The 13,885-nt window shown below is 45.2% G+C and overlaps 1 protein-coding gene across 1 annotated transcript; it reads left to right on the top strand.

Moving 5' to 3' along the window:
* Positions 1-8,975: 8,975 nt before the first annotated feature.
* LOC134621241 (uncharacterized) lies at positions 8,976-11,955 on the top strand. Its single transcript, XM_065469773.1, has 3 exons — positions 8,976-8,989; positions 9,076-10,881; positions 10,914-11,955. The coding sequence occupies exons 1-3, from the start codon at positions 8,976-8,978 to the stop codon at positions 11,953-11,955; spliced, it is 2,862 nt and encodes a 953-aa protein (XP_065325845.1).
* Positions 11,956-13,885: the final 1,930 nt, after the last annotated feature.

Below are 13,885 nucleotides of genomic sequence, written 5' to 3'. Positions count from 1 at the left end.
AGAGAGAGAGCTGTGCATGAAGTGTGATTTTATCGTAGTGGAAGCGAAACAGCAAAAGTAAGAGGGAATTCATGACGATGTTTATGTGAAGCGAAAAGTGAAGCATAGTTTGGATCCTCCTTTGTTGCTGGTTCAGTCAATATTGTTTGGAGAGAGATCAAACCTGCAGCTTCAGAATCTAGCTCAAAAAATACGTAAACACAAAGAGTGGACCTGCCGACGCAGTGAAAATCAGTGAGCTGTCGGCTTTCAGCTCCGACGGCGTGAGAAATGCGACAGCTCACTGATTCTAATGCGTCGGATGCGCGCTTTGTGTTTATGTCTTTGTGCAGAATCCGTGTACCTGCTCTCATTTACTGTTTTAGCCGCTTGGTGGTTGTCGAAATTTTGTGAGGTTTAAACTGAGATTCTGGCGTTTCGGGCAAAAATAAATTTATATTTAAAAATCGATTCAGGATTTTAATGAATTGATATCACGTTATCCAAGCTAGAATAGATTTTAATCGATAAATCGATAATCAAAACCCACCCCTAATCCTCAGACATGCCCAACTGAAAACAAAACAAAAAAACTAACAAACAAAACATCCTGAAAAACACCTGCATGTTGGTGGGCTATGAGCACATGTCACCTGCATTAAGTCAGAATCATGCACATGATTAGCCCAGTGGAGGTCCTTTTGAAGGATTCTGCTGTTGCTCCTCTTGTTCCTCCTCACACAAACAAGTAAAATACCAATCATACCGATGAGCTGACGCTGGACCCTCTATGACCCTGTCATGTAACTGCTCATCTTCTGTTATCTCCTCTTTGCTGGGAAACAGAAAACCTTCTTGTGAGAGCACATGTGGATAAGCCATCATGGAGGTGCTGGACTACCTGTGCAACACATGTGGGCCACAGATATCATCTAATGATACCAGTAGTGACAAAGACAAAAGCACAACTAGAAAAAAAAAATCAGTCAGGAAAGATAAAAAGAAAGGAATAATGGAATTCTTACAGTACATGAACCATGCCACACATTTATCGTCTAAGCTAGTTTGCAATGTCTGTCCATAGTTATGCTTGTAAAACACAAAATAAGACTCAATAACACGAACAGTCTATACAATAAATACACATTAAAAAACAAAACTCAAAAACGACAATGTATAGGCAGACAAGACAGCATGGGGCACAGACGTTAGTATAATAAAATAGCCTATATATTGCTATATATTCTTACCTTAAGCTCTTTGCTGCTTACTCACTCATGTGTGGCACAGCAGTTTTGACCTTTACAGCTGGTGGAGTTATAGTCTTTACATATGTGGAAAGAACAATGCATTTGTTTGCTAGCTGCAAGTAGAACACTTTATAAATCAGCTGACAGAGCAGATGTCAGCAAGATGCAATCAGCATTATTTCATGCTATAAAATAGCCTTTTTCCCCCAAGCACATCCAACAGTTTACAACATAACAGGTTAAGATGCTGCGCGTCATAGTTTCGCACTGAAGCATAATGTTTTGTTTACAAGGTTGGAGAAACCTGCAGTAAGCTGAGACTGATGAAGTCACTTGGATGAATAACAAAATGTTTCTTCTACAGAAAACACAACGCTCAGATCAACAGAATTGACTTTATAGGAAGGGCTAAAACACTCAAGTCACTACCTGCTAGGTAACATCATAGTGGCTATATCTATCTTGCATATACAGTATCGTATCAACTTGTTTGTGTGTTATTCTTTTTGCTGTTGCCAGTTAGTTGCATATAAATACTGTGACTTGGTGGAAGGTTTCATAATTGAACGTGTATCCCTGCAGCTTCATGAGTGATCACTGCACAAAAATTAATAAGTTAATAACCAAAAAGAAGAAGAAAGAAAGAAAAATTAGGAAGAAAGAAAGAAAAATGAGATGCAGCAAAAGGACAACAAAACCAGAGATGCATATGTCCCATCCAACAACAGCCACCACTCCTATGGAAACAGAGCAAAGAATGAGAGGTTAAAAGGTCAAATTGACATCTTGACATTAGCCAAGAAAAAAGGATGTAAAGACTGAGGAGAAAGATGATGTAAAGAATCACAATGGAGAGAAACAAACAGAACACACTCCCAGGAGGACTAACCTTGTGACTTCTCATACTTGCTCTTTTTACTTCCTCTTCCTCCTGCCAGGCTCCCCTCCCTTTCCATGTTATCGCTTCTTCCTCCTTTTCATGGAGGTAGACCCATAAATCAAGCAATCAAAGCCATGCACCTAGTCTGAGCTTTCTGCCTCCAATTGACCAAAGGCTGTGTGTATTACTGCACGATGGCAACCTTTACTACAGTAAGAAAACATACATAGCAGCAGTTAGCTCCCTCAACACTGCCCTGCAGGTATGTCCTTTAAAGCTTGAACACACACACACAAACAAATGCACACACAGGAAAAAAAAAACACCTGTAAACTACTATTACTGTTGATTTACTGTTATATTTGTTGAGTTTATTCATGCACCTGAAGCTATGGGCAACAGAAGCAACATCACAATTCACAGGTCGCTACCCTCGGTTCACTGCTCCCTCTCCCCCTTTAACCCAATGCAGCGAACTGTTGGGCCTTATCTACTGTTTTATACTCCCCATTCGGGAGCTGAAACAGATGACAACATATGGCTGCAAAATATGACTGCACCCAAGAGGATGTGGATTATGGCCCAAACTGGAGTAAATGTAATATATGCCAGGAATCAGACACATGCATAATTATAACATAGATTGTAATGCAGTGTATATGTACCATCTGAATGTACTTTATGCACTTACAAGTCCAAATCTTTTTCTTTTTCCTCTAGCAAACAACTCTGCTTGTATTGACATCTATGGGAAACAAGCCTTGCTGCTTCTTTGATCTCTGATGAGGTAATTTTCTCAGTTGCTAGCTTCAACACTGGCTTTGTAAATTACAGTCTCAGTTAGAGTCAAAGAGACAGATAATACTTTAATATGGGTCTAACACATGATTACCTACTTACTATTGTATAATCTTGTGCTTGTCCTTTATTTTTCCAGTCCTGATCTGCCTCTCACTTGTCATGCCACCAAGATAGTGATGACAAAAAGGTTCACACTGAGCCTCCGTCTTTCAGAAATCTTTAAAAAAATTTCTATCAATTTATCTAAGAGACACTATACAAAGCATTTGTTATTAAATGATTAATAACAAATCAAACTGAGCATAAGTAATTCCCTATTGTCCTGCAGTTATCACAAGTGCCCATAATGTTCAGCAAACTTGCAAGACGAGTCTGACTTTGAGTGAAGAAATCTTCCAGTCTGAAACAATTACTGTGGTCTAAATTGTCTTTAAATTTACCATAAACCGACATCAGTCAGACATTCTGATGGTCATGCTTCAGTTTTAAGGCTTAAATCAAGAGACAAAAGCACCACAGATAGTGTGGGTCTCATTAAGATTTCTGAAAAAGCAGTTTGCATTAAGCAGTTATAATGGTGCTTGTTCTGGAAAATCCTGTCCATTGTTCCCATTCAGCACCATCACTGAAAGCAAAAACTGCCATTGTTTCTGCTTCATTAATAGGATGAAGGAGTTCAGGCCAAATGATTATTGGGCCTGATGCAGTTTCAGTCGTTTCTTTTTTCTCTCCTCTTTTGTCTTTTTAGTTTGACATAAAGGTCAGCAAAGCCACCAAGATAAAACTTCTGTTTTCCCCCAAAACTTTTTTTTTCAACTGTTAATTCATTACACCTGATTAAGATAAGATAAGATAAGATAAGAAGAGCTTTATTTATCCCGAGGGAAATTCTTTTGTCATACACATGCTCAATGCAGCAAGAAAGACAGAGGAGCAGAGGAATAAGATATACAATATGTACAATAGAATACAAGTATACAGTAATATACAGTAGGATAGTGCAAAATATAATATCAAATAACAAATGATTCATTACATACTCATACAAACAATTGACATGTTAAAGGAAAAAACTTAACCTTTGCCCCCCTCAGTGAGACGATCCAAATGCATCCTGAGTTATTGTCTTTAACCTATAACGAAACACTTCTAGCCTTATAGGAGTGGTCTCTTCCAGGATCATCGTGTCTGTATCCATCTGGTATAAAGGGTCGCTGAATGGCTTCATGAACGCGAAAATAACAAGAATTATAGTCACTAGATCTAAACTCAAATAACCACCTGGCAGAGACAAAGACAGCACTCTCCTCCACTTTCATCAAAACACGAAATGAGGGAATACATTTTTGAAGAATTGTGTTCATCTCTCTAGTATAGTTTCAGAGACCTGGAAAGAAGCTCTTCAACATTTAATTTGTTGTATATCTGCAGCAGGAGTGGTATAATGACCAGTTACATGGAGCAACAGGTGAAATGAGAGAGAGGTGAGGGCAGTTCTTTAAAAATAGATATTTGGGGAAAAAGTGGTGCTTGAACTCATGAATCACAGATCAACTTATCCCTTATGTTTACAGAACTGACATTTGGAGGTGCTTGGCATGTTTGGCTTTGCAATTTGAGAAATAAACGCAACATGTTTCGCTGCTGTTTGTTCACATAATTGAGATGGTTATGTAATTATGAGAGACTAACTGCAAATGTCCAGTCTTATGTTCAAATCTGATCATTTTTCTTTTTAACCCTCTGGGCTTGTTCAAAATCACTACCCTTTCAGCTTGTTCGTGGCCAAAAAGTGGCCACCAACAGATTAGGTCTGTAATTTTTATTATTTTTATGTTTTTTGGCCATTTTTTCTGCATAAAGCTTTTAACTAACTTCAGTTCTTTTCATAAATATGAAATAGTTATTACTTTTTAAATTTTTAACCCTTTAAACACCAGTTTGTTTGTCCACTGCACTAGCTGGAAGAAAACTTCAAATCTCGCAATTTTATATAATTGCTACTGAAATTTCTTGTTTTATTAATAGTAGAGTCTGGGGCATGTAATTGATTCACATCAACATTGATTATAATGCATTTTTATTTTTGTGCAGGGAGAGCAAAAACATAAAAACTCCCTCTCAGCTTGTTCGTGGCCAAAAATGGCCACCCCTTGTTTACATTTACAAAATGCTATAAAATTCATATATATTAAGAAAAAATTCCACTTTTTTTGACTTGATCTTTTAGATTAGCATCAGTGCTGTTCATGAAAATCAAAATTTAATTCAAATTCAGAATTTTAACCCTTTAAATACCAGTTAGATCACATAATCCTAGGAACTCATAAATGGAAAAAATCATAAAACCCCGATTTTTTTCCAAATAAAACATGCCATCTGATTTATTTTCTAACCATGATGGAGGTTAGATGCATAGCAATAATTATAAGTATCAATGAGTTTTATGCATCTTTGTTTTTTTGTGCAGTAACAGAAAAACAAAAAAACTCCCTCTCAGCTTGTTCGTGGCCAAAAATGGCCACCCCCTGTTTACATTTACAAAATGCTATAAAATTCATATATATTAAAACATTTTTCTACTTTCATTGACTTGATTTTTTAAATTAGCACCAGTCCTAGTCATGAAAACCAAAATATAATTCAAATTCAGATATTATACCCTTTGAATACCAGTCACATTATGTATTATTACTACGCTTTTGGGGGGAAATAGTGATAAAGTTCACATTTTTTTAGCATATCAATGATGAAACCTAATATTTCTTTTTATCATCATTGCAGGTCAGTAACAGTAACAGTAACAATGATTTATTTTTACTTTTTTTTAGGGGGGGGTGGGGGTGAATGAATGGCCAAAAAGAAAATCACAAATGGTGTGTTAGTGGCCAGAAAGGCAATTTAATAACCACTGAAATGACAAGTAAAATGATCAAAATTTATATTCCAGTGTGTGAGCTTCTGTGTGCATCCTCATTAGTAGCAAGATGTGCTAACCACAGTAGAGTGGTTTTTGTAGGCACACTTTCTACACCTGGTGCAAGGGGCTGCTGTTCCAATCCTGGAGGTGCGCCTTTTGCACCTTCTTCTCAATTTGTTGGTGGGATGTGGGTCACACTCTGGTTCAAACTACTGTATCTTGAGATCAATGGCAGAAGTGGCTGAGAATTAAGGAGAAGGGTGTCTTGCAGTTGTTGAGGTCACCAGTATGTGCCCCAGCTCTCCCAGGATCACTCTTCATTTGTAGGTTGTAGAGGACTCCCCCACTTCAGTGAAGTTGTTTCCGGCAGGACAAAGGCATCGTATCCCAAGACATCCAGGAAATTGGAAAAAAGAGCCATCAGTTAGTTTTCCTTCTACAACTCGAGGTGCCAACACTCTCTAAGTTATCCAAGCAATATTTGTGCCTATTGTAGTCCAGGATTGCTTCTTGCTTTCACGCATCCTTTATTCCCCATCACTGACTGGTTCCCTGTGTGTTGCTGTCAAAAGAAGCATATTCCTCCGTTGCTTTGGCATGTGGGATATCGCCGTGGTAGTTTTGGTGAAGCCAAAGACAGACAACAAAATCTTCCTCTGTTGCAACTGGAGGAGCTGGGGAGGAAGCTCTGGGTTGTTTCCCCTGTGCCAGTTTTCATCTGAGGAGTTTCTCTGCCAAGGTGACCGAAGGAAAGATGTTGTCCTCGGAGCTCCTCCGTCAGTTGGAGTCTGAACCCCATGCCATTTTTTACTTCCTGAGAACTTCCAGTGTTGTCATCCAACATGCTATGTATTGCTTTATTCTGTTCCCTTTCAGTCGATTCACTCGGTACAACACATAAGTATGGGATATCACGCCCTCGCGTGTCCTGGCTGAAGAAACCTTTATTCACGCCTTTAAGGCAGATGACGTGTGATGACACGCGCACGGCCCCGCCTGCACATATAGCCGCTGTCATCACAGTCATCCCTCAGTTCTTACGCTCTTCACCTCGCTGAGAACACCTCTGCTGAGTTGGGCTAGCTAGCTGCTGCTAGTTAGCTCCGTTGTCTGCCGACTTGAACTTAGCTTAACTGCCCCTGTTGGTGTTAGCCTCCACCGCGCAGTTGGTGCGTAGGCTGCCCGCGGAGCGCTAATTTCAAGTTTTTCATGTGCAGCGTTTCGCTTTGCATTTTGGAATGGACTCCAAACCGAAGCGAGCAAAGCAGAAATCTTCTGTTCACCCCTGTCCTCAGGGATGCGGTTTCTCTTTGCACGACAGCGACCAGCACGATGCCTGCCCTGTCTGCCTGGGGATCGTCCACGCTAGGAGAGCGTTGACGGAGCCCGAAGCCTGTGCGTTTTGTCGCCAGCTCCGGCGCTCGACCCTGGAAAGACGGGTGACGTTTGTGGAAAAAGTGCTGGGACGCTCGGCTGTCGCACGGCATGACCCTCTCCTTTCTGAGTCTGGAGCCCCGGCTTCGTCCGAGTCCGAAGACGAGGATTTTCCGGTCGATGTCCCCGCAATTAGCTGGGCTGACCACATGGAATATGTTGACGGGTTAGCCGATGACGAGCCGGAACCATGCAGGAGCGCTGACGGGCTTCAGCCTGGGTTGAAGCCCGCCAGCGCTCCCCAGGAAGACGATGACGTGCTGGACATCGGCCTGGACATCCATGGTTTGTCGGAGGATGAGCAGGAGACCTCATTGTCGGCCCAATGTGCCGCCGCTGCTGCGCCGGTCGGCCACGATGACACCTCTCTTTTCTCCCTGTTTCGCCGTGCTGCTGAGAAGCTGCAGGTGGACTGGCCCTCTCCTCCGCCAGCTCAGAAGCCGTCGCGGTTCGCGGGTTTTTTCCTCCCACCGGAGCCCGCAATGGCCAAAAACTGCCTTCCCATGTTCCCAGACTTTCTTTGCGAGCTAACAGCATCATGGGACAAACCTCTGTCTACCCGCGTCACTGTGCCCGGCTATGGACAGTACATGGAATTGGACGGCGCCGAGGGGGCTGGCTTAGCTAACCCACCCCCTATGGAGCCGTCTCTGGCTGCTTATCTGGCCCCGTCCCATAACCATGGTGTCGGCGGCCCCGCAACTCTGCCGTCCAAGCACTGCAGATTCTCTGCTTCGCAGCTGGAGAAGATTTATCGGGCTCAGGCCGGCACTGCTCGCGCCATGAGCTCCGTCACCATGCTCCAGACATACCAGGCAATGTGCCTGGCGGAGCTCGGATCGCTGGTTCCTGATGACAGACCGCTGGCACCTCTTCTTAACGAGGTCAGAGTCACCACAGATTACATCCTCTGTGCGTCTCGCTGTGCAGCGCTCTCCCTGGGCAGAGGGATGGCTTCGACAGTAGTGGCGCAGAGGCACCTGTGGCTGACCCTCTCTGACGTCCCGGATAGGGACAGAGCTGTGTATCTGGACGCACCAGTGTCTGCGGCTGGGTTATTCGGACATTCACTTGAAGCCATTCAGGCTAGATTCGATCTGAGGAAGAAGCAGACGGAAGCTCTGCACGACATCATCCCCAGACGTCAGCCCAAGCCCGCAGCTAGCTCTCACAGGCCCGCCGCTCCTCTGACGACTGGCAAGAGACCGGCGCCCACTGCTGAAGTGGGTGTGCCGCCAGCGAGAGCACAACCTCCGGCCCGAGCTCCACGCCAGTCGGCCTGGAGCAAAGGCCCACCCTCGGGCTCCCGGCGGGACCCGACGCCCAGGAGGAAGAAGCCTCAGCCCTCCTAGCTGTGGTTTCGAGTGGAGAAGGGGTCCAGCAGCAGGGAGACGCTGTTTTTACCCCTCTGTTGCTGCACAAGAGGTGCCGCTTAAGTTCTGTTCAGGTTGTCAGCCCCAGAAGGCGCTGCACTTTCCTAACACTGTCTCCCAAGCACAAAACCCCTGCACACAAAATGCCTCAGGTAACTCCCTGTTCAGGTGTGTTAAATGTTCAGGTGACCACATCGAGTGTTCCCGCTGTTTTTCATTGTTGTGCCCCAGAAAAGGTGCCTCCAACACAATGTATGAATGTACATGTTTCCATGTTACAATCAATAAAGAGTGTTGTTTATTCTCAAACAATCTCAAATGCTCAGCCTGCAGGCAGAATGAGCCAGGTCAGGCAGGTGATGCAGTCCCCTGCAGACACACTGGGGGGCGACAACGCCGGTGCTGCAGGTCAGCCGGCTAGCTGCTCACTTCCCTCAGTGGGCGCGCTTGTGCCCCCTCTCCGTGGGTGCTGCGAACCGTTGCCATGGGTTACCGGTTGCAGTTCCGGGTCAAGCCGCCTCGTTTCCAAAGAGTTGTAAACACGACTGTCAACACCGAGGCGGCCATGATACTCAGAGAGGAAATAAAGGCGCTATTGCAGAAAAGAGCAATACGAGTGGTCCCCGCTTCGGAGACAGACAAAGGTTGGTACAGCCGTTATTTTGTTGTTCCGAAAAAAGGGGGAGGGCTTCGTCCCATCCTCGACCTGCGAGTCTTGAACACGTATCTACGAACGTACAGGTTCAAGATGCTAACACTCAGACAGCTCTTGAATGCAGTCGGCCCGGGAGATTGGTTTGCAACAATCGATCTAACAGATGCTTGTTTTCATGTGGCTATACACCCGAAACACAGGCAGTTTCTGAGGTTTGCATTCGAGGGCGTAGCCTACGAATACCTAGTGCTGCCGTTCGGGCTGTCGCTCGCTCCTCGCACCTTTACGAAATGTGCCGAGGCAGTGCTAGCGCCCCTCAGAGAGAGAGGCATCCGCATCTTAGCCTACCTAGACGACTGGGCTCTCGTAGCTTGCTCCAGAGAGCAGGCGGAGACACAGCTGTCGCTGGTTCTGTCGCACATTCAGACACTGGGGTTCTCTGTGAACTTTCAAAAGAGCTCGCTAATCCCGAGTCAGCAGATTACTTTTCTCGGTTTGGAAATATGCTCTCTTTCCAGCCGCGCACGTTTGTCGGAGCACAGAGTGGCCGCGTTTCATCGCTGCCTCGCTCAGTTTCAGCTGGGACGCAGACTGCGTTTCCAGACGATATTAAGCTTGTTGGGCATGATGGCATCTATGATCGCCGTAGTGCCACTTGGACTGTTAAAAATGAGAGCGTTTCAACGCTGGACTCTCTTTCACCGTTTGTGTGCATCGCGTCACCTCCGGAGGAGGCTGTCGGTAACCGCGTCTTGCATGCTAGCTCTCCATCCTTGGAGGGAGCCCAGGCTGCTGCATCAGGGCTCTCGGATTGGGAGGGTGTTATTTCACAAGGTGGTGTCCACAGATGCTTCCCTAAGAGGGTGGGGAGCGCTGTGCGAGGGCGCATCAGTGAGAGGGATCTGGTCCGCAGCTCAGCACCAGCTGCACATCAACCACTTAGAGCTGTTAGCAGTGTTCTTAGCTCTAAAGCATTTCCGTCCAGTCCTGCAGGGCCAGCATGTCTTAGTCAGGACGGACAATTCAACAGTGGTGTCTTACATAAACAGGCAGGGAGGAACACGCTCTCTTCCCCTGTTGCAGCTGTCTCGCTCTCTGCTGTTATGGTGCAGTGTTCATTTTCTGTCTCTAAGAGCCACCCATGTCCTGGGCCACCTGAACCTGGGGCCGGACCTTCTCTCCAGGGGGGGTCCTCTGGTGAGAGAATGGAGGTTACACCCTTTAATAGTGGCTCAGATGTGGGATCTATTTGGCAAGGCGCAATTAGATCTTTTTGCTTCCAGGGTAAATACTCACTGCCCCCTGTACTTCTCCATAATCGACCACAATGCACCCTTGGGCTTGGACGCGCTAGCGCACCAATGGCCAGACGTGCTCCTGTATGCATTTCCCCCAGTGGAAATGATATCTCCAGTTCTAGAGAGGGTGCGTCGGCATTCCCTCTCTCTGATCCTGGTGGCCCCTTGGTGGCCCGCGAGGTCGTGGTATGCAGAGATAATCAGCCTGCTAGCAGCGAGTCCTTGGCAGCTTCCTCTCCGCAGGGATCTCCTCTCTCAGGCGGGAGGAGAAGTGTTTCATCCGCGCCCAGATCTGTGGCGCCTTCATGCTTACCTGCTGAGAGGTTAAACTTGGCTGCTAAGGGTTTGCCACCTAGTGTGATAGCGACAATTCAGAGCGCTAGAGCCTCATCTACTAGAGGCTTGTACGCTTACAAATGGCGAGCCTTCGAGCAATGGTGCCAGGACCGCCACACTCTCCCATTTCAGTGCTCTATTGTGGATGTTTTGACATTCCTGCAGGAGCTGCTGGATAAGGGCCTTTCATTTTCGACAATTAAGGTTTATTTAGCAGCTATATCTGCTTGTCATATTGGCTTTGACGGGGTGACACCAGGTGCACATCCCCTCGCCATACGTTTTCTGAAAGGGGTTCGCCAGCTGAGGCCCATGCTTAAGTCCAGTGTCCCTGCTTGGGACTTGTCTTTGGTGCTGGAGGCCCTTTGTAGCCCCCCGTTTGAACCCATTGAGTCTGTGGATATGAAATTTCTTTCATATAAGACCGCATTACTTCTCACTTTGGCTTCAGCAAAGCGAGTGGGTGACCTTCATGCGCTGTCTGTGCATCCCTCCTGCACACAGTTCTCTCCTGGTGGCCACAAGGTCGTATTGCGTCCAAATGCTGCCTATTTTCCCAAGGTCATGCCTGCATCTTATAGCTCAATGGAGTTTGAGTTGCTGAGCTTTTGCTCCCCTCCTTTTGAATCTGAGGAGCAGAGGAGGATGCATTCTCTTTGTCCAGTACGTGTGCTACGCACCTACATTGAGCGCACTCAGAATGTGCGTTTATGTGACCAGCTGTTTGTCTGCTTCGCTAATCCAAATAGAGGTAGAGCTCTGTCCAAACAGAGGCTGTCCCACTGGATTATAGAAGCTGTCTCACTGGCATACGGCACCAGAGGTCTTGCGTTGCCCCACGGGGTGAGAGCTCATTCCACCAGGGGGATGGCAACCTCATGGGCTCTTTTTAGAGGGGTGCCTGTAGCTGATATTTGTGCAGCAGCTAGTTGGGCATCGCCGCACACTTTTGTGCGGTTTTATCGGTTGGACGTTACAGCCCCTTCGGTGGCTCATGCTGTCCTTTCTGCTGGGTCTACCACTCACTAAGGATGTGGTGGTCCGATTCCGGTTCGGTGGCTGCTCTGCGGGGCGTGTATATATGTCCCATACTTATGTGTTGTACCGAGTGAATCGACTGAAAGGGAACGAATAGTTATGTCTATAACTTCTGTTCCCTGAAGGAGAGGAACGAGGTACAACACAAGGTGGCCCCACTGAGCAGTTTGGCTCGGTGAAGAGCGGCTATCAAACTGAGGGATGACTGTGATGACAGCGGCTATATGTGCAGGCGGGGCCGTGCGCGTGTCATCACACGTCATCTGCCTTAAAGGCGTGAATAAAAGTTTCTTCAGCCAGGACACGCGAGGGCGTGATATCCCATACTTATGTGTTGTACCGAGTGAATCGACTGAAAGGGAACAGAAGTTATAGACATAACTATTCGTTTAGGCTCACATCTCCACTTCATCTATAATCCTCCAATCCTCACACCTTCGGCTCCCGTGCAGGTTTGTAAGGGTGCACAGCAGCTAAAAGATCTCCTTTGTTATAAAAAAGTCAAAAGTAGATCTCAGGCTGCTAATGCAGGGAACTGCATACAGGGTGACCCCTGGTTTGATACCAGTGGGTAATGGATTGTAGAGCAGTCTCTCTTCAGTAGTGGGACCCACATGGTTTTCCTTTCATGAGGGATCCACTCAGTTGCCGGCTCCTCTGTCTCAGAAAATGCTCCTATGTTCTTTTCCATCAGCCTCCACCTCCATGCCCCCCAATCCCCCCCAAAGAAGAGGATTCAGGCACTGGCTAGTACTCATCATCAGTGGTGATGCAGTCAGCCTCTTTGGAGATTGTCCCCTCATCTTCTGGAGAGGAAGTTTCTTCATTTTGGGCAGAGGACTGCTTGCTGTCCTTGCTCTCTGACCAGATCATATAGACAGTGCTTGAAGAAGTGATGACCTTCTTGCCATATTGCCTGAATAAATAATCTGGAAGCTGTTAGGCTTACTTACATCTGTAGCTCTGTCTGCACCTGCATAAACTCCAGGACACGTTTACAAATAGTGTTTGTTGTTGTTTGCGCTGCAGCTGCAGTTTTGAACTCTGCAAAATGTCCTGTGATTGGGTTTTTTTTGTTTTTGTTTCTAGAGTTAATATTTTGGGTATGGTATCTTTTTATGAAAACTACAAGAGTAAAAGTGCTTTTAACATGTGCTTCAAAGCTAAATTTGACTGGGAACCTCAAAGCTCAATAGCCTGCATCCACAGAAATTCACTGCAGCCTATGTAATGTTTGATGCATCATTATTTATTCCAGTCTGTCTTGCAAATACATGTTTGTGCTGCAATGTCATGCACAAACACAAACTATTAGATCCTTAAAACCAAACCTATGTCAAAATTGTTTCATTATTTTGGTCCATTGGAGTGTGGTAGGCCATCAAAGGCCGCTACTAGAAACTAGGAATATTACATGAAATTGCTTGCTCGGCCAAAAATGGGTAAATGATGTAATTTGGTAAAAAAACAAACATTAAAAACTACAATTTTCATGTGTTGAGTTTAGAATGAAAGCAATTTTACCTAAATCGCATGATATATTACTGTCAATAACAAGGAATCAAAAAAGGTGGTTATAATGGGTTTCAATTGGCCAAAAATGGCCATGATAGAGTCAAGAGGAACAATTTGGTGTATAGTGAATATTATTGACATTATTAAGGAGCTGATGTTGAAAATTAAAAAATCTGAAATAAATACACACCTTTGGGAAGTTTCATTCCATTTGCATTAACAGAACGAAAATGGTTGAAAAAAGAAAAGTGAAGTGGCCACAAATGGCCAGGACAGAGCCCAGAGGGTTAAGAGAGTTATACATAAATATTATGATCAATATTTTGGCGATGGCTGTTGTTGTCCCGTGCACAGCCTCTTTCAGTCTGAAGGGAAAAAAAAGAAATACAATCTTTGTGCTAAAAGT

Source organism: Pelmatolapia mariae, linkage group LG23, assembly GCF_036321145.2.
Source record: "Pelmatolapia mariae isolate MD_Pm_ZW linkage group LG23, Pm_UMD_F_2, whole genome shotgun sequence".
NCBI lineage: Eukaryota > Metazoa > Chordata > Actinopteri > Cichliformes > Cichlidae > Pelmatolapia > Pelmatolapia mariae.
This window is presented reverse-complemented; position numbering and strand designations above follow the sequence as displayed.